Here is a 22,489-nt window from a genome sequence, read left to right on the forward strand (position 1 = left end):
TGAAAGATGTATGCTATGACAAGGCGTTATGATCTTGCTTTGCATGTTTTAAGGCCATAGAAATAAGCATTTCCTTAAGCATGGGGAAGGATAACCCTACCAGCAAGACCAGTGTCTACTTGGATGCATAAAGCATTTTGTGAGGGGAACGGAAAAAAGAAAATGCAGATCTTTAACTCGAGCACCTAGTTCTTATTTCTTTACATAGCCAACTGCTGGGAGTTGTTGGACTAACTGTAGGTAAACTGTAGGCAGAGAAAAAAGGAGATAATGGTTTCCTTTGAAAAACGCAGTCCTTTACCCGAAAGAAGTTTGAAAATCAGTGTGTAACATTGTATTTCAGAGATCTGAATGCTAGTAATTTTTAAATGAATGTAAATCTTACCAACAAAGAAGAAAAGGCAAAAGAATATGTAAAGAGATTGAAAAGGCATTTATAGCTGCACAATGGTATTCAAGGAAACAAAAAGAACATTAATTATCTGTTGAAAGAGTAATAATTCTGTGAATAATTTTATCTAATTTAAAAGGTTTAATTTAGCAGTCCGGAGAACTTGGACAAAGTACGCCACATACAGCAGCAACCAGCCAGCAGGCCCAGAACTGGTAGCTATTTAGATGTGTGTGTTCTATTTAAAAAAGAAGCAATAGAAACGCCCATCAGGTACTCGGAGGGGGTAGTAACCCCACATGTGATGATGGAGGCCAACGTTTGATGTTTCCTTAAAGTCTTACTTGCAGGCTCGGAAAGGGAAATCAGAACTTGGATCTGTAAACTGGAACAAGATGAGGCGTTCGTGCAGGATGAGCCTCAGTGATGTATTGCGGTGAATGTATTGCCTTCTGCAGGCGCTGCCGTGCCTCGCTCCCAGCGGCGTTCCAGGGCAGCGCTGCCGTCCTGACGCCCGGTGCCGCGGGGCCGGCGGAGGCGCGAAGCGCGGCTCTCGGTACGCGGGGCAGTCGGGGGCCGGGCTCGAACCCGCGGCCCCCGCAGCGGGGGCGGGGCGCGGTGGCACGGGGCGGGGCGGCGGGCGGAAGTGAGGCGACGGATGAGGCGGGTCGCGGCGCTGGTGGGTGCCGGCTGCCGGGCGGCCATGAGCTACGAGCACCGCCGGGACTGGGGCCGGGGCCGCGGCGGCGATGGCGGGGCCTCCTCCGCCTCCGCCTCCTCCGCCGGGGGACACGGGGGCCGCGGCGGCGGGCGGGGGCGCCACCCCAGCCACCTCAAGGGCCGCGAGATCGGGCTGTGGTACGCGCGGAAGCAGGGCCAGAAGAGCAAGGAGACGGACCGGCAGCAGGTGAGGGGCGGCCGCGGGCTCAGCCCCGCCGGCCCTCTTCGGGGCCAAGGGCAGCCTTCGTGCTCCCGTGCTGCCGCCGCCAGCTGCGCCCCGGGAGCCTTTTGTCGGGCTGGGCTTGGTCCCGCTCCCCGAAGCAGCGGGGCGGGAAGGAGCGCGGTGGCCAGAGCAGGCGGGGAGGTCCGGCCTAGCTGGTGCCGGTAGGTCAGGGCGCGGGGCGGGTAGCGGGGGAGCGGCGGCTGAGGGGGGCGAGGAGAGCGGCTCCTCCGCCGGGCTCGGGCCCGCGGCTGGCCCGGTCTGCGCCCCGCACTCCGCGCTTTCTGCTTGGCTGCGTGCGCAGAAGCGCCGTGTGCTAGAAACGCCTACGTTGATTAAATGTTTTGCCTGACACGGTGAGGAAGATGTGTTTGTCTGTTTCTGCCCCTTGAAATGACTCGTAAGGAGAAACTTAAACCGTTTCGGATCGTGCCGGAGAGCCTCGCTAGTTTGAGAATAGCATTAAAGTGTTAATAATGTAATATCTGTAGATCTGCTCAGTACGTGTTGATGAAAATTGTACTTCTTTTTTGTTTTACTAGAGAGCTGTTGTGCGTATGGATGAACGCCGGGAAGAGCAAATTGTGCAGCTGTTGAGCACTGTCCAAACTAAAAATGAGAAGGAGCAAGAAGCCATGTCCTGGTGGTCTGGGGATGAAGAAGGGTAAAGAGAAACAATTACTAATGCTCTTATTTACCTTGAATTGAACAAACTTCCCACAAACTGGTAGGAAGATATATCAGGAAATGTTTACGTTTAGTGAGTGAATTAGGTTAACAAATACACTCAGTTTTCTCTACATGTACTGTCATACTGCAACAGTTGGTTGTACCCGTTGCTGTAAAATGCTTTTCCAGGTTATTGTTCAATTTGGGGTGTTAAATTTTTACTTAAAATCATAAAATCTTGTACTTGATCTCCAGGCCTACTAGAGCAGATATACAGAGTTTTTCAGCTGGCTTGGCCTCTGGAATTACTCTTCCAGAGTGACATATGACTTCATTTTTCAGTTATTGTATGGTCTTGGAATGTTTTCTCGACCTCAGTGAAATAGGTTCCGTTCTTTACACTTAAAGGATTTTAATTAAGAGCAGTGAAAAGGGCAGCCAGGTGTGTTACCCTGAGTCCACTGAAATTAGGTGTTTGGATCTCTGTTTGGCTGAACAATCCGGTTACAGGGCAGCGGGTTAAGCAGCAGTTCTCTGGAGGCGTTTCGCTGCTTTGTTAGCTTTGTTTTGATACAAAAGAACGTGTTACATGTCTAGATACTGATGTAAAATTTTTGATGGCTGGTAGTTTTCAGACTTTAATTGCTTTAATGGCATACGCCATATTCTTCTCGGCCGATGGTCAAGTAACTCGTGAATGTAATGTCTGAAAAACAAATGTAAGGTTTGCCTTGAAACGGTTCAGTGTCTCTTCACAGTGGCCAAGCACATCTTGGATAATCTTCAGTTTCTGTTCTCTGCACTTACTTCAGACCTACTCCAGAACAGCCTGCAAAAGTGAAACCAGATGCTGAAAAAGCTCCTGTAAGACAGAGAGCAGTCTTGGAGAAAACATTTCTTGATCGGGATGTGGAATATCTCTTTGAGAAAAGTGAGCAGGATACTGATTTAGATGAGCAACTTAAAGAAGACTTAAGAAAGAAGAAATCTGATCCTAGATATATTGAAATGCAGGTACTTTTCCATGTGCTAAGTAGAAAGCTTTTGATTGGATTTTTTTTATTTTTAATTAAACTAACCGGAAAACATAATTCTTGCAGTTGATTTACTAGGAAGTTGTCATTACGTTACTTTGGCTAAAAATTACCTTCAGAATTTGCAAAATGCATACCTATCAATAGGACAGTGATTAAAAAACAGGCTTTCAGCGGCAACTTCTGATTGCATAAAAGCTAAAATTTTAAGCTTACACATTTAGTCGGGGTGGGGTTTTCTCTTTGTTTTATAATGGACTGTGTCCCTGCATTTATGTCTAAAACTGAAAGCACAAAAATGGGCTCTGAAGGAATTGCCTCTTAAAAATGTAGTTCATGTTGTTCTAATAGCCATATATAAAGCTGTCAAATAAAACAGTCGTACCATGAGCAGGCAGTTCTGCCTTTGATATAAGGCCCTAGTCTTGCAACTGTACATACATACCTCTTCATGTACTGAACTGTTGGTTTTAAATAATTTTGCTAAATTTAATGAAACTGAAAACATGCATGGAATTAAACTTACTTCTAGTGGGCCTGTGTTTATGTAAGTATTAGCCAAATGGTTTGTCATGTTATTTCACAGTTTAGCCTAGATCATAGATGAAATCTGTTATATTACTTCAGTGTTGAAAAGGTGTTTAAAGATACGTACTGTTATTTTCTTTTTCCCCAGAGATTCCGAGAGAAACTCCCTTCATATGGGATGAGACAGGTAAATGTCTATTTAATTTGAAAGAATATGTGTTTCTGTTGCTCTGTTGTAAAATAGGAGAAAACAGTTCTGTAACGGACTAGCAGGAAACCTTTGTTGCTTTTTGTGAAGGTGCTGAAGCTTCCCAGGCTCTGGTGCTGGGTGTGACTTCTTCCCCAAAAGTAGCTCAGGTTCACTGCTTCATGATACGTATGAAGTTACTCTGGGGCTGTATACAGTTTTATCAGTAGGAGCAGCATTATTCATGGAAATGGTATTGAATGCTAGATATGCTTAAGTACACTTTTTTAGAGTACAGGTCTCTTCTTCTTTCTCTGCCAGTTAAACTTCTAGAACCTTCCTAGTTACTTGGATTTTGTGGAGAGTAGTTGACCACTACATAAATTGTTATGCTTTCTTTTTCTTACGTATATAAAATTGTGGCCATTTGTTGAACATTTGCCCAATTTAGAATTTAATATAATGCTGATTAAACCTTTTCCTTTTTTTCATGACAGACTTAATGGCTGTACTGCTGGCTCTTACTGCCATTAGTTTCCCAGTCAAAACATAATGTCAGTGATAGTATGTGTTATTAATTGATGTTAATTCTTCATTTGTTGTTGCCTGTATGAAGTAGAAATTGAGTATTCTGTTACGTTTTCTTTTGCAGGTTCAATGAATGATTAGTGAGCTTCCTTTCTAAAGTTAATGTATTTGTCATAATGTGGCCCTTACTGTTCGTGTTTGTTTCTTTAAATAGTTATACGCCCCTTTACAATCCCTTGGATTGGGAGGTAGAGGCTGGGAGTGTAAGAAATCTGTTCCTCTCGATATAAGAAACGTTAAAATATTGCACTGAAAATCTTCAGCTAGTACAGTCTTGAAGTCCAACAGGGAAAACACTTGTTTTCAGTCACCAAAGATATCCAGAAGGCAAGTAGGAGGGAGAAAAGTTTAAAAATGTATTTCAGGCTTTCATTTTAGTTATTTTATGTTGTTTTCATACAGGATCTTAAGTATTTAAAACTAGGATTCAGATTTGATATGTTTTAAACCATACATATGTGAAGGGCAGAAATTATTTGTGTGGTTTAAACTAAACTTTTTAGTATTACGAAAAACAGATGGGTATCTGTTTCTTTAGTTGCTATGACAGTTTCTTCTAAGTTCACCGCACAGTAGCAGAGAACTGTCAAAATCCTTCTAAAATCTGGTTTGAACAATAATACAATAACGTTTTCTCTTTGTTTGGAAATAGGAACTTGTAAACCTTATAAACAATAATCGAGTAACTGTGATAAGCGGTGAAACTGGTTGTGGAAAGACAACCCAAGTTACACAGTTCATCTTGGATGATTACATAGAGCGAGGGAAAGGGTCCATGTGCAGGATAGTTTGTACTCAGCCTAGGAGGATCAGCGCTATCTCGGTAAGTGCCATTTTGACAAAACGTGTAACTTATTTCTTGTGACCCACCCCCCCCCTAAATCTGAGGAAAAATTACTGCCTTACTCAGAATCATTGAATGAAAATATATGTCTTACTGGGCCTAGGATCCATGGGCGAGCTTATGAACTGAGTGTACAATCTGCTAGATGATTTGAAGTTAAGATCTGAAAAAATTCTAAATGACCAGATAGGCACTGTGCACCTCTCAGAGAAACTGCTCTGCTGTCATATGTACTCATACTAAATTTAAAGCTGAAAATAAGCATTCAGCCTGTAGTGGACAGTGAAGATGGCTTTTTGTGCGTTCGTTTTCAGTCATCTTACATTTTATTGCAAATAACAATTTTGTTAATATACAGTAATTTGATATTTCATAAGTTTTGGTCGTTAATGGAGTACTGGCACTGCAAGCCTCATTCTTCCCTGAATTTAATCATTGTTTATATCTGTGATTTTAATGGATTTGGGCAGTGCAAATGTGAATTAATGTAAACACTAACGTTGTGTCAGGCCCTTTAGAGGTATATTAATGAGGAAGAATGCATTTGGCTTTTAAGTGCACAGTAATTACTCTTCTTGATAGTTAAGTGTCAAACGAGTATAGAACCTTACTTCCTATGAGGAAAAGCTCGCCCTGCTGAAAGGGTGAGTGTATTGCTAATGCCTGAATGGTTGTGTTCCTTTAAAATATGTCCTGGGTCGCAAACCTGTCCTTGGGCTGCTGACAGGAAACACTGTTCTCAGCGGAGGAGAAAAAGTAATTTTCAGGGTGTTTCTTTGTTGTTTGCGCAACATCTTGGTTCTAGGTATTTCCTGCTGATGAGTAGCTAAATCATAGATCAGCCTTGTGGGATTTTTTAAAATTTTCTTTCCTGCACTATTTTGATTTTATTTATTTTTCTAAGGTGGCTGAGAGAGTTGCTGCTGAAAGGGCAGAAGCATGTGGTAATGGCAAGAGTACAGGATACCAAATTCGTCTACAGAGGTAAGAGAGGCTCCCTTGGCAGTTTTTCTGCATTCATGTAAAGTAGTATCTATTGTTATTCAAGCAAGAAAATTTGAAAAGTAGTTCTTAACATAGATGACTGCTTTCATTCTGATATTTTCTCCAAAAGGAATTCTTGTGAATAGCTGGTGTAGGGAATAAGGTTTTTGAAATTTAGCACAAAGTTTGAGTGCGATTATTGCATTTTATGCAGCGTGTAACAATGGCTACCACCAAGTTGTGCTTTGTCTAGTACGTCCTTTTTTCAGCTCTTCTGAAAGGTTCTGCTATAGATAGAGATAAAACTGATGTCCCTAATGCAAGAATTTCAAGGAAAAATGGAAATGCTAAAGGAGAGAATGCTATAAGCCATATTTCTGTGGAAAACTATGTATTTGCTACACTTATCTATCGAGTAATCCCACTGAGATCAGGTAATAAAGTTGGGTGCATTGACAAGAGCTCGTAGACCTAGTGCCGTAAAGCAGAAGTTATTACATTTGGAGTCATCTGCAATTTAAAAAAAATATCTGAAATGTTACCAGCAAATAATGGAATTTCAGTTATCGTTGAAGGATAAACTGCTGGTGAGAGATGACAGCTTAGTCCTTTCTGCATTTTAATTTGAGTTTATAGAATCTCATTTATATTTTTCCTTACTATTTAATCAAGAATGTTATACTGCTGTATACTTAGCTGTCACCTGTGCTGAGCTCAGCTAGCTGCAAGAATTTGGGGTCAGCAGATCAATGTGCAAATGATGAAAAATGATGTCTGGGAAGTCAGGACGTCTGTCAGATTACAAGTAGTTCATTCCCCATCATCAAAAATGCTGCAACTGTGGCCTAATTCCTTGTTCCTCCAATGGAACTGTAAGTGAGCAAGTTAGGGAATGAGGCATACTTCATGATGTCCATAATGACTTTCTGCATCTTGACTTTAAGCTTTTAAAGTATTTTGTAAAATAGAGAAGAGAACTGAGGAATTCTTAATGTATCTCTTTCAGTCGGTTACCAAGGAAACAAGGTTCAATTTTATACTGTACCACAGGAATTGTCCTACAGTGGCTCCAGTCAGATAAGTAAGTTTTCCTATTTAGTAAGAAACTGAATACAATGATGAAATGATTTGACTACTGAGCTGTTTCTAACAGTCTCGGCTCTGTCTTTTTAATTTTGCTAAAAACAAATGTTTAACTTCCTGCTCTTCTATTTTAGGCACTTGTCCAGCATTAGTCATGTAGTCCTTGATGAAATTCATGAAAGAAATCTTCAGTCGGATGTTTTAATGAGCATTATTAAAGATCTTTTGAATATTCGTTTGGATCTGAAAGTAATACTAATGAGTGCTACTTTAAATGCAGAGAAGTTTTCGGAGTATTTTGGTAGGTGAAATGCTTCCTGTGAATGTTCCTTTTTAGTAGTTCAGGCTTCTACAGTATAATGATGTTCTCAAATTTTAGGATTGATTTTTATCAAAAGAGGTAATGACTTCAATTTTACAAATAGTTGCCAGCTGCTGGAGGTGCTTATTCCCTTAGTGTTATCTCATCATGAGCCTGTGTTGCTTCTGTATTTGCTGTTCAGACATATAGTGGAAACAGTATCTCCAGAGTACTTAAATATTAAATATTTACTAATATTTACCATATTTTTAGAAGTCTTGAAGTGAGTGGGCAACCAGATTGAAGCCTTTAATTGTTCAGTCTTCCAGCTTTGTCCTGTAGCTGGAACCAGATGAACATGCTGAAGAGCAATACACTGCTTGCTACTTATGCTTTTTTTATTCAGCAACTTTATTTGGAATCGAATTTGGCATCTTCCATGAGAATTTAAAAATAAACGAACAGAAAAACCCTATAGGCTTGGCAACTATATTGCAAAAATAGTGAAGAATGTTTATTGCCTCTATTATTTCAGTACAGTATTTTATTTGCTGTTTAAAAACAGAGTTATGCTTTCCTCAACAGATAATTGTCCAATGATTCACATACCTGGGTTCACTTTCCCTGTGGTGGAATATCTTCTCGAAGATGTCATTGAGAAGTTGAGGTAAGTGTATTTTCTGAACACCATTATAGATAGTATTTTGGGGGTTTTTGCTTAGTATGTCTTTTCAAAGATTATCTTGGTATAAATAAATACCCTGTGGAAGAATGAGCTGTGTTTTTCAACAGAAAACCTTTCAAGGGAAGTTTAGTAGCTTTTACAGTATTTAAAAATGGCACATAGCTACCTGGAAACACTGGCTCGAGGAGGAAAAAAAACTCGTCTGTCTTTCAGTTTGGTGAATTTTCAGGCTACTAAAACAAGCTAGTCTTTCTGTTTGTTCAGACCTTTTTTCCCCTACATGTTCTCCTGCTTACTAGAGATGATAACTGTTTTTATGAGTAAGATTTCTTTCAGAAAAGAAATTTAAGAATCTTATTTACATGGTATAGCTAAAGCGCAGCATATTGTGCATAGTTTGGAAAACTACTATGCAGCTGGCTTTAAATTACTTTAGTTTCAAAACTTAATTATGTTTGTTATATAAATTTAAAGGTATACTCCAGAAAACACAGACCGTCGGCCACGGTGGAAGAAAGGCTTCATGCAAGGACATGTAAGCAGACCAGAAAAAGAAGAAAAAGAGGAAATCTACAGGGAACGATGGCCAGACTACATAAGGCAGCTGCGGGGCAGGTTGTTCTCAAGTTGCTCTTTTGCATTAAGATTTTAGACACTTCTTACCTGCGAAACATAAATTAGTGCTGTATGCTAGTACTGTGCTTTTATTAATGTGATAGTTGCTACTGTGGAAAACAATAATGATGGAATTGCCAGTACAGTTGGCTGGCAACCATTGAAGTGCTTGAGAGTTATCACAGAGAATTTGCTTCCTTTGCATGTGCAGACTGTGGGAGAACTTTACAGCTGTCGAGTCACTTGCTAGTGATGTTGGTATTGTCCATTACAGCCTTCAGCATCATGTTAGGCTGCTTGAGCTTTGGTCATTAGTTCTCTTCTGATGATTTCTCCCCTTCTTCAGTCTTTTTCTTTGAGAGAGATCTCACAGTACTTTAGTCTCATCATCAACGTAAAACAAAATGTGCTGGTTTAAAAAACAAAAACAACAAACAAAAAAACCCCAAACCCAACAAAACAAAAAACCTACCACAACCTTTTCCTCAGAATGTTGTAATATTCCTTTAGAGTGGTTTAAAACCAAGCTAAATAATTTTGCCTCTTGAGCACCTAGTAGAGATTGTCCACTTGAAACACTCTTTTGATTGCCAGCATTTGACTGCTTTTGGTAATCTGGATAAGTTGATTAATTGGATAGCCTGGCTGATTTATTTCAGGAACAGCATCTTCCTGATTTTTCTCCTGTCTTATTTGTCCTCTGCATTTTTGGGACTGTCTATATACCCAGCTTGGTAACAATAATGAATATAGGTGGCTCAGTTTTATCTTCCTTTCTAAGGGAAAAGTCCTCAATGCTGTATCTCTGTCTGGCCTATCCCGTGCTCTGCTCATCCCATTTGTACTCCTCCTTCCCTTTCCCACTATGTCTTTTGAACCAGTTGGCGATTCTTTCCATAGCGTTAGCTTTCATGAAATCAAAGGGCTGAACTGACGAGATGCCTCCTGCACTCACTGTGAGTGAGGGAGAAATTGAAGGGTAAACTCAAGATTGTTTAGGTCCTAGGTAATCCACAAGGAGGAGAGAGATCGTGTAAATGCTTCAAAGGCAGTTCAGTCATAACATGGTAATTCTTAATATTCTAAACTGACGATAATTGCACTAAGCTAAATCTCAAGAGTATGTTGGAGGTACAGTAATTGAACAAAGAAATAAATTGAACAGTAGTGGGTTACATAGACGTGTGATTGCAGAGCTTTATAACAGACACAGGAGTGCATGACTATGTTAGTAAGTTACCAATACATATGCTTTCAATGCCTGTAGGTATTCAGCAAGTACTATAGATGCCTTGGAAATGATGGATGATGACAAGGTTGACCTTGACCTTATAGCAGCACTTATCAGACACATCGTTTTGGAAGAAGAGGTACACTTCTCTCTCCTATCATCACATTTTAACAATGTGACAATTGTTTTCAGTGGCTGTTGGGAATGTCAGAGCTGATAGTTACTTTGCCTTATCATACGGATATAAAGAAGAAGAATTTTTTTGGTTTGGTCTTTTGAGAAGTAATCTAACAGCTTTAAACATCTAATTACTATTTAAGCCCTGAATTTAGAATGTCGTTAGTTACAGTGTTTGTTGAAATGATGGGATAGAATCCATGTTTAAAGGGGAGCACGCATCTAAACATTTTCTTGAATAGGGGTTGTGGGTAGCGAGAGCTATGTACATAAGAAACTTGGAAAACTGACAAGTACATTTTATATGCTCATTTATGGTCCCTTCTGAGGAGGGGGTAAAAAAGAGCCTGAATTCTTTCACTGACAGTAGGGATTGTCTCGTAAATTAAATGGGATAGATATCTGAAGGTTTGGGTGCCGTTTTGATTCAGATTGCTGCATTTTTTTTCTGTTGGATAAGCTTTTAAATAAGCCTTCAAATTAATTATACACCTTAGTTATTTGATGGAAAGTAAGACAATTACAAATTAAATTTTAACATTTAGTTCTTTCTGTGACTGTGTGTGTGTTTGTCAAAGGTAGTATTCTTTGTAGTCTGTAGTAAAATTTAGGTTTTGTGAAATAGCTGTAGAAAACTGTCTGAAAACCTCTTTAGTGTACAACTAAATCTCCGTTCTTAATTCCTCAGCAATGGGAGGGAGAGGGCAAGAGCAATACTTAGAGCTGATGTTCACTGCCTCATGTGTACACTGTGCAGTTGGCTTTAATGATTTTTCTGCCTGAGTAATCTAAATATGACTTACATGCTGTGAAGGCTGAATTTTTAAACAGCCTAGCAAAAGTCTGGTCACATTTACTGAACACACAGTTAGGAGACTCTTCCAACTTCCAGCTTGTCAAGATTAGTAGTTAATACAGCTGCATTAACAGTTATCCCCAAATGTGCCTTACCTTGTTATTTAGTAATAACATCATCAGAATATTAATATCAGAAGGATCCTGTGCCTGAAGCAGTGACACACGTGAAGTAAGAATAACTTCTGTTACCGTAGGTAGAATGTATGTAGATTGTCATAACCTGAAGTTATGTGTTTGTTTCTGTGTTCAAAAACATCTGTGGATGAGCTGACACCTTGGCTGATTCCCTAAAGAGAATTTTGATTATTTAATATTTTAAATAATTTAGTATTTCAGTTGATAGATCATTTAAGCCATGGATAATGAGGATGAGTTGCTCTTTCGTATTTTGTTCTTCCTGTGTTGAAAATTATACATTAGTTTCTCTCTGTTTTATTTGCAGCTCAAATTCTTCTAGTGTTGACATGACGGTTTTTAAAACACTGCAGGGGAAAAATGTTTAAAATTTTTATTTATTATGTTCAGATAAATATATGTAGCTAACTCTTTTGTAGAAAACAATCTTATAAACTTTGTTCCAAATTTGAGTCAATGAGGTTTCAAATATCACCTATCCAACATATACGTATCAGTGTGCAAGTAGGTGGTTCTTTACATAGCATATAATTTATTCTAACCTCTTTTCCCTTCACTCCCTCTCTTATATATAGGATGGTGCAATTCTAGTGTTTCTTCCAGGCTGGGACAACATTAGCACTTTGCATGATCTCTTGATGTCACAAGTCATGTTTAAGTCAGGTAAAACCAAAATTTTACATGGGAGTTCTAGCAGTAGCGTTAGTGACAAACTCTTAATTTTTGCATGCAATTGCTGGTATTGTGCTGGATTTACTTCCCCCCCCCCCCTCATTCTCTCCTAATAAGATGACTGCAGTGTATTCGGCATTTTTTGCATTTCTATGGTATCTTTTATCTGCTAATAATAACAACTCATTTTCCTCAGTGTAGGAGTGAACAATCTGAAAATCTCAGACCTGTATCTTTTTCCTTTCTCCTTTCTTGTAGCTATGATAGCTTCCATCCAAAACTAAACTCTCTTTCTTCATTCTGTGGTCATTTCCTCTTTTCTTGATTCTTCAGCAGCTGCTGTCTACTGCTTTGCTGATAGTTCTTTTAAATCCTATTTAATCCTAGAAGCTTTTTTAATAGGACACTAAAATACCCTATGCCTGTCTGATACACTTTAATTTGTCCTGTTTGCATAACTCATATTTTCATCTAACTTGTCTAACTACACTCTTGACTACCCAGTTGTCTTACAGTTCATGTTGTGTACATTCCATAGATAAAGAATTTCAATTTATTGAAAGATTGAGGAGAGTGTCCGTTTGTTTATTAAACTTGAGCAATTATTACATAACTTGAGAAATTAAAAATGAAATATAAATTACTGAACACAACTTCATATATTCTTAAACTTGTCAAGTCATCATAGCTTAATAAAAAAATTCCTTTATACCTTTTACTTTAGAATTTGCCATTATGATACATATACCTGTGAATTCAGAATAAGAAACAGTAGACTGACTTGCAGCGTATTTTCTCTATTCTGCATAGTTGATTTTCCTGTAAAATTAAAGTTTCTATGCTTACACCATATCTTTTACTGACTTTTAATTTTCAGATAGGTTTATTATCATACCTTTACATTCATTGATGCCTACTGTTAACCAGACTCAGGTATGCTTTTCTTTTATTGTAATATTTCACAGCTACAAAAAAAATTAATTAAGCCTATGTTTGGTTTTGGCAAACATATAAATGGGCCATGGATAATTACAGGTTTTTAAGAAGACCCCACCAGGAGTAAGGAAAATCGTGATTGCTACCAACATTGCAGAGACTAGGTAAATAGCTAGCTGTACAAACCAAAAAAGCTATACATTTAACAAAATAAATGAAAGTGGCAATCTAAAGTCTAAACTTGTTTAATGTTTCTAAATTACATGTTTTTGTATTTGTACCATTCATTTATAACACTTTATCTTTAGAAATGTTTATAGACTAAACAGGAGTTTTCCTTTCATTGTTTAAAACAATTAAAACATGGATGTTACTATAAAGACTTGCCTTTGTTGTACATGATAAATCTGAGCTGCCTGTCCTCTCTGCAGACTTCATAACCCCATGTGGTGACTTTTGCCAGACCTAGGAGAATAAATCGAGCTGTTTCTTGAACTGCTTAGTAACGTAATTCTTAATGAAATTCCAAACACAATTTTTTTGTATTGTTGGCTCACAGTTTGGGAGGGGGTAAAGAGAGGTTAACTCCCTTTAATATCCTAGGTCAAGCTTGCAAAGATGAAGAGTTGCATTTTTTTCCTCTCTTTTTTTAAACAGCATTACAATAGATGACGTGGTGTTCGTTATAGATGGTGGAAAGATAAAGGAAACTCACTTTGACACGCAGAACAACATTAGCACAATGGCAGCAGAGTGGGTTAGTAAAGCTAATGCCAAGCAGAGGAAAGGTCGAGCAGGAAGGTAAGAATAATGGGGATAGCTAGAAGAGTTTTGTGATGTTAGGTTTCCATCAATCTTGGAGCACGTGCTGCTGAAGATACTACTTTGTTATTCCTATGTTCAGTAGCAGATGGTAGCACAACTGTCTCTTGTGCTTCTGGAAAGCATGGTTTCTTTGTCTTTCTAGGAAACTGACTTAACTTGTGCATTTAACTCATGAGTTTTCCTCTGTCTTATAGAAGAATAAGTCCTGCATTTTTTAAAATTTTTGTTGGTAGTGTTTGCTTTCACACCTGATTTATGAGGCTATGGTACATTCAAGTGAAAATTGCCTGCAAATTAATGTCACTTAGCTACATACCAAATTTTTTTGAAATTTCTCTCCCTCTCAAAATACCTTGTGGAATATTTTCTCTCTTGTTCAAACTTACAGTTCTTCTCTGGTCTCTTCATTACTCCTTTTGAGCTGTTGATAGGAGGTTTCAGTGTTCTGCATGCCTCTCTTCCTGTTGATGGGTCTGTGTTTCAGAAATCTGAAATGGCTTTTACAATTGAATATGCTTCAGTTCTAATTCCTTGAGGTGTTTTGGGAAGCTGTTTATAAACAAACACAATCATAATGTCACAGTGTCATAGGAAAAAAAAAACCAACCCAACTGTTTATTTAAATAATTCCAGAGTTCAGCCAGGCCACTGTTACCATCTATACAATGGACTACGTGCTAGCCTTCTAGATGATTATCAGTTACCAGAGATCTTGAGGACACCTTTGGAAGAACTCTGTTTACAGATCAAGGTAAACATAGGAATCTTCAAACGTATTTATTATTTACTTTTCCATTGGAATAAGAGGTTGAGAGATTAAGTTAATGCAACTGTGAGCCTAGGGTTGTCTTCAAGTCAAAATTCTGTTACACTAGAAGTACAATATATTTAGCTAATAATTGCAGCTGTTTTGCAAAATGCATACTTGTATCTAGATGCATCAAAGCCACAAAAAATAGGATGGTCTAGTATAAATAAAAGCTGAAGTCTATTATTTGGACTGTGCTTCCCTCCCTCTCCCCCCAAATATCATTCAGTTAGAGGAGCTTCAGTGAGAATGCCAGTGAGTCAAGGGATATGATGTCTTAAAATAATTTTACTAAAAAGTAGTTTTAGAACTGACGTGAGTTTCCTTGTTGGCAGTTTGTATTGAATTCCTTATGCATGCATAAGGAATACCATGTGTATGCATACTGAATGAAGAATAGATCCTTATGTTTCAAATTTCATCATTAATACATTTTTATTTTTGTCCTTAGTTCTTAGTGAAATTCTAACTCAAGCTGTGAATTATTCACACTTTTTTAATTAGTGTGGTTACTGCTTACTAATTTTAGGTAGCCATTTTTCTCCAATTGCTGCAGGTCTTATTTTTTGGTTTTGTTTTTTTTTTTCTTCCCCAGATTCTAAAGCTTGGTGGAATTGCTTATTTTCTGAGCAAACTAATGGATCCACCCTCTCGTGACGCTGTAATGTTGGCCATAAATCATCTAATGGAGCTGGTAAAGTATTGCTTAATGTACATGCAAGGAAAAAGTCTTTTTTAGAACAACGTTACTGCATTGTTTGTTATCAGACAGTTCTGTTTGTACAGGTCCCGACAGTTGCAACCCCTTATCGTATTGTGTAGACCCTTTATATACCCTCATGAACAGAGGAAGTAATTTCACATAATACATGATGTTTATGGGCTGCACAGAGTAGTTCCTGAGGAACTTTCTAAAAGACTCAAAACATAGGGATGCACCTCGCATTTAAGTGCCTTACAGATACTTGCTGAACTCGCTGCTCCTGTAACACCCCGCTCATGGCTGCATCCACCAAGCCTTCCTATCCCAGTCAGAGTAGTGAAGAGTTTGAGATACTTTTTCTGTGGGCAAATAAAGCATATAGGAGAAAGATCTTGTATGTCATTACCCCTTTGGATGCTGGGGAGGGAGAGGTTAATGACACATCTGTACTACTGACTTCTTGCTGTGGTGGTATTTGTACAAATCAGTTGTAGCAATAAATTGAAACATCTGATTTAGATGAAGGGCAGTACTTAAACTGATGGCATGAGTCTATAAACATTTAGATAAAATTAAAATTCAGCCATACATTTGGTGTTTTGTGACAATGCTGTATGGTAGCAAAGGGTAGAGTAAATAAAAACAGAAGTGATATTAAGGGTAAGATACAAGTCTAAAAATAAGCTTGATCAGGAGAATAGGAAGACACTCAAGTGTTAATAATTCTTCGTACTTTCGTCCAGAAAGACACTAAGCCCTAGTAAACCACTTGAAACACAATGAAAGATGGTTGCCGTTTTCTTGGATCTAATTGAACATCTCTATTTCTCCATATCTTGCTTGATTGCTTTCCTACCATCCCTTATTTCAGCTAGCTGCGTTCTCCAGCTGTTAGGCTTTCCTTTGTTCTCTAAGTATACTAGTTGCTATTTCAAGGAAGTCCTCCCCATTTCAAATGCTGTGTTTCTTCTTTTTTCCTTCTTCTGACAGAATGCTTTGGACAGACAAGAAGAACTGACTCCACTAGGTGTCCATTTAGCACGATTACCAGTTGAACCGCATATTGGAAAAATGATCCTCTTTGGAGCTTTATTCTGCTGCCTGGATCCAGTACTTACGATCGCGGCTAGCCTCAGCTTCAAAGACCCTTTTGTCATTCCTCTGGTAACGTTTCTAAGAGGAGAATTACACATAAGATTTTAAGAATCTCAGAAGGATATGGGGACTTACTGAGATGTTATAGTTTAAAAGCACTTTAATCTTCTTTTCATGTTAATTACATTTTTATTAGTAAAAGATTGCCTTCACATACTATGAAGTATTGTCTTTGCCTACAGAATATTGGAAGTAGCTTTAATTTTAATGTATGTAGCATACAAAGTAGTGCTGTATATATGTACCTTAATTAGGAAAAGAGAACTGGTGTGTCAGTCATGAATATTTTATAGATTCTAATTATTCTTAGGGCAAAGAGAAAGTAGCAGATGCAAGAAGAAAGGAACTGTCAAAGAACACTAAAAGTGATCATCTAACTGTGGTGAATGCTTTCACGGTAGGCCTGTTTTAATGTTTGGGGTTTTTTTCTTGAATTTTAATTTGAGTAATATGGATTATTTTAAGGAAAAAGCTGATCAGTTTATGCTCTGAAGTATTTCTTTCTTGGCTTCTATAGAAGCATAAAACTAAATTAATTTTCACCCTTCTAGTGCTGAGGAATCTTGTCTTCAGGCTCAGTAACCTAATTTCTTGCGGATAAGTCTATGAAAGAGACAAAGAAAATGTAATGTTATAGTTAACTTGCTGAAGTCGTTAATTCTTGTCCTTCCGGCCTCTACAAGAGGCTGAAGCCAACTTCAAAAGTGTTGGAGATTTAGTTGTATAGTGTTGGGGCGAGAAGAAGAGGAAATAATTAGCCTGGAATGCAGTTTCTACCCAGGACTGTTAATAGCAGCAAATGAAGTTCTGGCAAACTTAGCTAGATTTCCCTCCTTCCAATGGAAAAATTAAGTTTTTGATTCAAAATGTTGTAAAGTTGTGTTTTTCTACTCTGAGATGCATATATATAAACAAAGAGATCAAAGAATTTACTTTCTCTCTTGTAGAGAAAGATGTAACTATATTGCTTGTTCACTTCCAGTTTTTGCTGTCCTTAGTTTTTTAGTGTGTGTTCACTTACAAACACCTTTGAACTATGGTTTTTAACTTTCAGGGCTGGGAAGAGACTCGGCGGCGTGGTTTCAGAACTGAGAAAGACTATTGCTGGGAATATTTCCTTTCTTCAAATACACTCCAGGTAACATCCTGGCAGTTTAAAAAAGAGGATCATGTCTGTGGGGATGAGGGGAGGAGCCTTTTGGCACAGCATCATTCTGGGACAATTTTTGTTGTTTTCTAGATGCTGCATAACATGAAAGGACAGTTTGCAGAGCATCTTCTTGCAGCTGGATTTGTGAATAGCAGAGACCCCAAGGATCCCAAATCTAATACCAACTCAGGTAAACAGTGGAAGGAAACGGAAAATTTCTGATAGCTGAAATCTCAGTTTGCAGAACTGCGTTATTTACTTTGCTGTCTTCTACAGATAATGAGAAGTTGCTCAAAGCAGTCATCTGTGCTGGTTTGTATCCAAAAGTTGCAAAGATCCGGCCAAGCTTCAGCAAAAAGAGAAAAATGTAAGGGTTTGGTTTAATGTTGGGTTGTATTCGAGGTGTCTTCTACATTAGGTGTTTTGGCATGGTGAAGCAGTGGCTTGAGTGCATGAATGAATCTCTGTATAGCTCAATCATGGGTGTGGGTTACTTCATTTGAGAAGGGTAGATGAGAGCATGGGATTGTTGATCTTTACTTTGTTTGACATTTGGATACCTGCTAGTCAGTGAAATAATTTGTGTGACCTTATCGTGCCATGGTTGATGTTACAATATATCAGTAACACTGCTGCTAAAGGAGTCCTGCCATCATCTTTGATCTACAGCAGCAGTTGAAACACTGTCCTTTCTTATTATTTGGCAGCAGAGCCCAGAAATTCTGGTTTGTTGATCTGTTGCTACTTATATTATTGGACTATTTATTCTTATTAACTGTTACTCACAGTAACAGTATACTTGTCAGAATATAGACGTCCTTCTTTATGGACCTGATTTAAGACAGAATGAAGGGTTGAACATTTAGATTGTTTTTTCTGGGTGTGTAACGTTGAAACAGCAAGCTAGGAGTAATCATTATGCCTATAATTAAAAAAAAAAAACCCAAGTGATTATTTCTATGAAAGGAGTAAGAATAGGTGGTCAAAATTCTGCCTTAGATTGTGTAGTTTAGACCCGTCTATAGGTGACACTGCTAGTCAGTTGATACTGCCTTTCAGACTGAGTCCAGTGTGCTGGAGTCGCCTAAATGCAGTAAGTTTGCAAACCTGACCCAAGTAACTGTGTCGCTGTATCTTTGCCGCATGGTGGAGCTAGGTGTAAGCCAGCTGCCCAGGAAGGTTCAATTTTATGATCTGCTAAACAAGAGATTCGTTACACTTTGCTGGAGAAGCTCTCCCACCCCCTGTTTCTGTTTCAAAACACCGAACTTCATGTTTTGCAAAATACTTCGGCACACAGGGAGCAGAGAGCTCAGTGATCCACACCCAAAGAATTACATCTCTGAAATGTGGGAAGGAGGAGAGCAGTTGTGTTTCATACATATTGTGCTTGGCTTCTGCTTTTTATTGTCTGATGGCATTATTATGTTAGAAGGGAAATGTGATTTTGGGTAGTACGTATAACCAAAGCAGCTGAATGTTACCCCTGTCCAAAGGCACATGGTACAAGTAGAGGTACACCGCTCTAGACAGGTTGACAGTGGTATAGCTGGTCCCTTGTTCCACACTGACCCCGCTTAACGCTGAGCAAAGAATTCAGATACGTAAGTTCCTTATGTGTTTTTTTCCAAGAAATGGCTTGAAACTTGGTTTATGTAACCAAATTCAGTAACTCAAGAGTCCTTCATTTGGAAAAAGAATGCCACTCGTTTTTACTACTTGAGAGAATGACAGGGTTTATTAAGGGGGTAAATTTGGCAAAGAATTCAGACTTTTTAAATGCAGAGAGAGATGCCTAAAAATTCATACTGTGGATTCAGTTGAAATCTTTTGGGAAAGGAGTTGAAGTTTCTTTGAGTGACCTTGTACTTTCAGAGTTGAGAACACTAGCGGATAATTGGAGAGTTTTTTAACTTGGGACATGATTGTGCTAAACTTTCAAGACCTTATTTAAATCCTAAAATAAAACCTTTTTTTCTTTTAAGGGTGAAAGTTTGCACCAAGACGGATGGAACAGTTAATATTCACCCTAAATCGGTTAATGTGGAAGAAACAGAGTTCCATTATAACTGGCTTGTGTACCATTTGAAGATGAGAACTAGCAGTGTATGTGAAGGTTTATACTTGTGTAATTTATTTTTGTAGCTCTTTCATAAGGTTGGATCAAGGTTCAAAGGGGATGTGAACAGTGCCTTTGTTTAAAGCCTTCCTGTCTTGGGTCATTTTGTTTACGTGCCATCAGATTATGATCTTTGTGATGCTGGTGGTGGTGTTCCACAAATAACTAATATACTACCATCTGGTTTTCTGGTTGTTTGGGGTTTTTTTAAAGGTTCTGGCAATGACAGGTGTAACTTTTATTACTATTTTCGATCCAGTGTAGCACTTTTGAATATGCTGAAAAAAATTTTTTTTCCCTCTGATTGTTATGGAATAGTTGGTTTGATTTCACCACTTTGTGTGAAGGATTGTATTTGGGACCATTTCTGCTCCTGTTTAATCCAATTTCATGTAACTTTTCCAACTGAGTTGCTTTACATATGTCTTGCAAATTTATCAGTTACTCTGAATAATGATCTGGAATTCTGTTACAAGTTTCATTAAGGGTTGCTGATGTCACTTAAGATGTTTTGAAGGGTGATTGGACAATTTTGTCGTCTTGCAGATTTACTTGTATGATTGTACAGAGGTTTCTCCATACTGTCTCTTGTTCTTCGGAGGAGATATATCCATTCAGAAGGATAAAGATCAGGATACCATCGCTGTGGATGAATGGATTGTTTTCCAGTCTCCGGCAAGAATAGCGCACTTAGTTAAGGTGACTAATAATAATAACGTATATGGAAGACTTAGTGTAATGCTGATTCTTCTTAGAGATTTCTATATTTGTTATTACTGTGTACCTACTGATTTATCACTATAGGGAGATGATAATGTTTTAAATGTATTCCCAGTAAGCAGTTCAAGTACACAAAGTAAACAAAAGAGATCTACTAAAGGTGTGTAGATAAATGCAAGTTAAAACGCAGTAGTAAAAATAACATTCCGAACAGTCGGTATCACGTGGTAAACTGGGCAGAAGTAAACATTAATGTGCTCCCTTGTGTTTGGCCTTAGGAGCCAGATTAGGAGGCACACATGCTCAGATTTTTGTGTGTGTGTTTGGTTTCCAGTGTGATAGCTTGACTAATGAGACTGTGTACCTATTGAGGCATCGGGAATATGGCAGTGATATTCTTGTGCAGCCAGTGCAGCCTCTGCTGAAAAATTCATGGGGATATTGAAAAACTGTAGAAGCTTCAGAGAAGAGTCACAGGGTTTTATAAACATGTCTTACGGTGAGAGATTTGATGAGCTTAATCTCTGTAGTTTTCCATAGCAAAAGCTGTAGGATGACTTGGTCAGTCCATGAAATGTCCACATGGATATAGAAACATGAGGATGGGGCTCTTCAGCTAGCAGTAGTAAGTTCCAGTGGAAGGAGGGGCTGAATTAGAGCTCTGTTTAATATTAGATCCTAGAAATCATACCTAACATTTTTTTTTAAACCCAAATATTTTTAATCCTGAAATAGTCAGCTAATGGATGTATAGCCTGTTAAAGGCCGTCACATCCAGAGATGGTCATCTGTCATAAAGGTAAAACTGCTGGTTTTTGAGAAGCAGCTTTTGATCCTGAAAATAGCAATGTTGAAATGGATTGGTAGGAGAACAGCAAGTGTAAAGATTAGGAGAAGAGAGGGCCCAAGGGATTTGAACTTGTAGTAATGTTGTTGTGTGTAGCGCTAATTGCCTGTGTCTTGTCTCTTTTTTCTTTTTCTTCATGCCAACAAACTCTTTGCAGAATTTAAGACAAGAGCTTGATGATCTTCTACAAGAAAAAATAGAAAACCCACATCCTGTGGACTGGAATGATATTAAATCCAGGGATACTGCAGTACTGACAGCTATTATAGACTTAATCACAACACAGGAGAATGAAAGTGTCAGAAACTACGCTCCACGATTCCAGAGTGAACGCTATAGTTGACACACTGTCACCTGTACTGATAAAGCCAACATTTTCACCTTTTTTGTTTTGTTTTTTTTTATAGCATTTATTTAGCTAGAGGAAAAACTTTTTTAGGGTAAGCTGGTAATTCCCTCATACTGAAGAGCAGTTACTTCAAAATAGTTGGTAATATCTGTATATGCATGGTATTCTGTGTTCAGTGTAGCTTTTTAAATAAGAGAAATGCAATGCTAGCAATGTTAGTTGATGTATGGTTCTTGTCCTGCTGTAGCTTTTTTTTTAACCCATCAGGTAACAGATAAATATTCAAAAAACCTGCTGAAATACTGCTTAATAATACTTAAACTGTTCTAGCTATTGGTCGAAACATCTCAAAAGACTTTTTTTTTTTAATTGGGGGTGGTGAGTAATTATACTTACTGTGTTATTCCAGCTGTGCAGCAGTCTTCTCACCAACACTTCCACAGAAGGTAATTATAGCTTAATTAAACTAAACTTGAAAACACTTGTTAAATTAGTACTGTGGGAGGCAACAATCTTCAGAAATATTCTCCCCTTTTGCCTTTCATCCCATTCAATTAATCTTTCTTCACTTTCTGTGCCCATCCATCATCACTACTGACTAAAATTTCAGACTACAGGAAACATGGTTAGATAAAAGTCACGGTGGAATACACTTTAAGGTTTCATTGCATTTTAATTTTTCTTTTTTTAAAACAGTCCATGTATGGATTATAGTATTACATTAAAAGTTTTTTCTTTAAAGTGTTATTTCATCTGTTCTTAGTTCTTGATGTTTTGAACGTCATTCTGTTTTGAATGCTTCCAGCTATGTAAGAACTTTTGAATAACAAGGCTTGTTCAGGATTTCGAGTAGGGTGACTTGTTTGAGAAATACTCTTCTGATCAAACTTGTGGTGGTGTGCCAGACCTGCTGTTTCCTTGAAACCCTAGGGCTGGATCTGGGGCTGGGCAGTGT

At 38.3% G+C, this 22,489-nt stretch overlaps 1 protein-coding gene across 1 annotated transcript; it reads left to right on the plus strand.

The window, feature by feature from the left end:
* Positions 1-1,049: 1,049 nt before the first annotated feature.
* On the plus strand, positions 1,050-22,255 carry DHX36 (DEAH-box helicase 36). Its single transcript, XM_072867674.1, has 25 exons — positions 1,050-1,298; positions 1,874-1,995; positions 2,813-3,014; positions 3,711-3,749; positions 4,990-5,160; positions 6,086-6,165; positions 7,172-7,246; positions 7,383-7,549; positions 8,135-8,216; positions 8,709-8,849; positions 10,117-10,219; positions 11,826-11,913; positions 12,800-12,855; positions 12,958-13,022; positions 13,516-13,659; positions 14,317-14,434; positions 15,087-15,185; positions 16,185-16,358; positions 16,660-16,746; positions 17,404-17,487; positions 17,590-17,689; positions 17,776-17,866; positions 19,485-19,605; positions 20,165-20,317; positions 21,343-22,255. The coding sequence occupies exons 1-25, from the start codon at positions 1,050-1,052 to the stop codon at positions 21,526-21,528; spliced, it is 2,997 nt and encodes a 998-aa protein (XP_072723775.1). The 3' UTR covers positions 21,529-22,255.
* The last annotated feature ends 234 nt before the right edge of the window (positions 22,256-22,489 follow it).

Source organism: Ciconia boyciana, chromosome 7 (assembly GCF_034638445.1).
Source record: "Ciconia boyciana chromosome 7, ASM3463844v1, whole genome shotgun sequence".
Taxonomy (NCBI): domain Eukaryota; kingdom Metazoa; phylum Chordata; class Aves; order Ciconiiformes; family Ciconiidae; genus Ciconia; species Ciconia boyciana.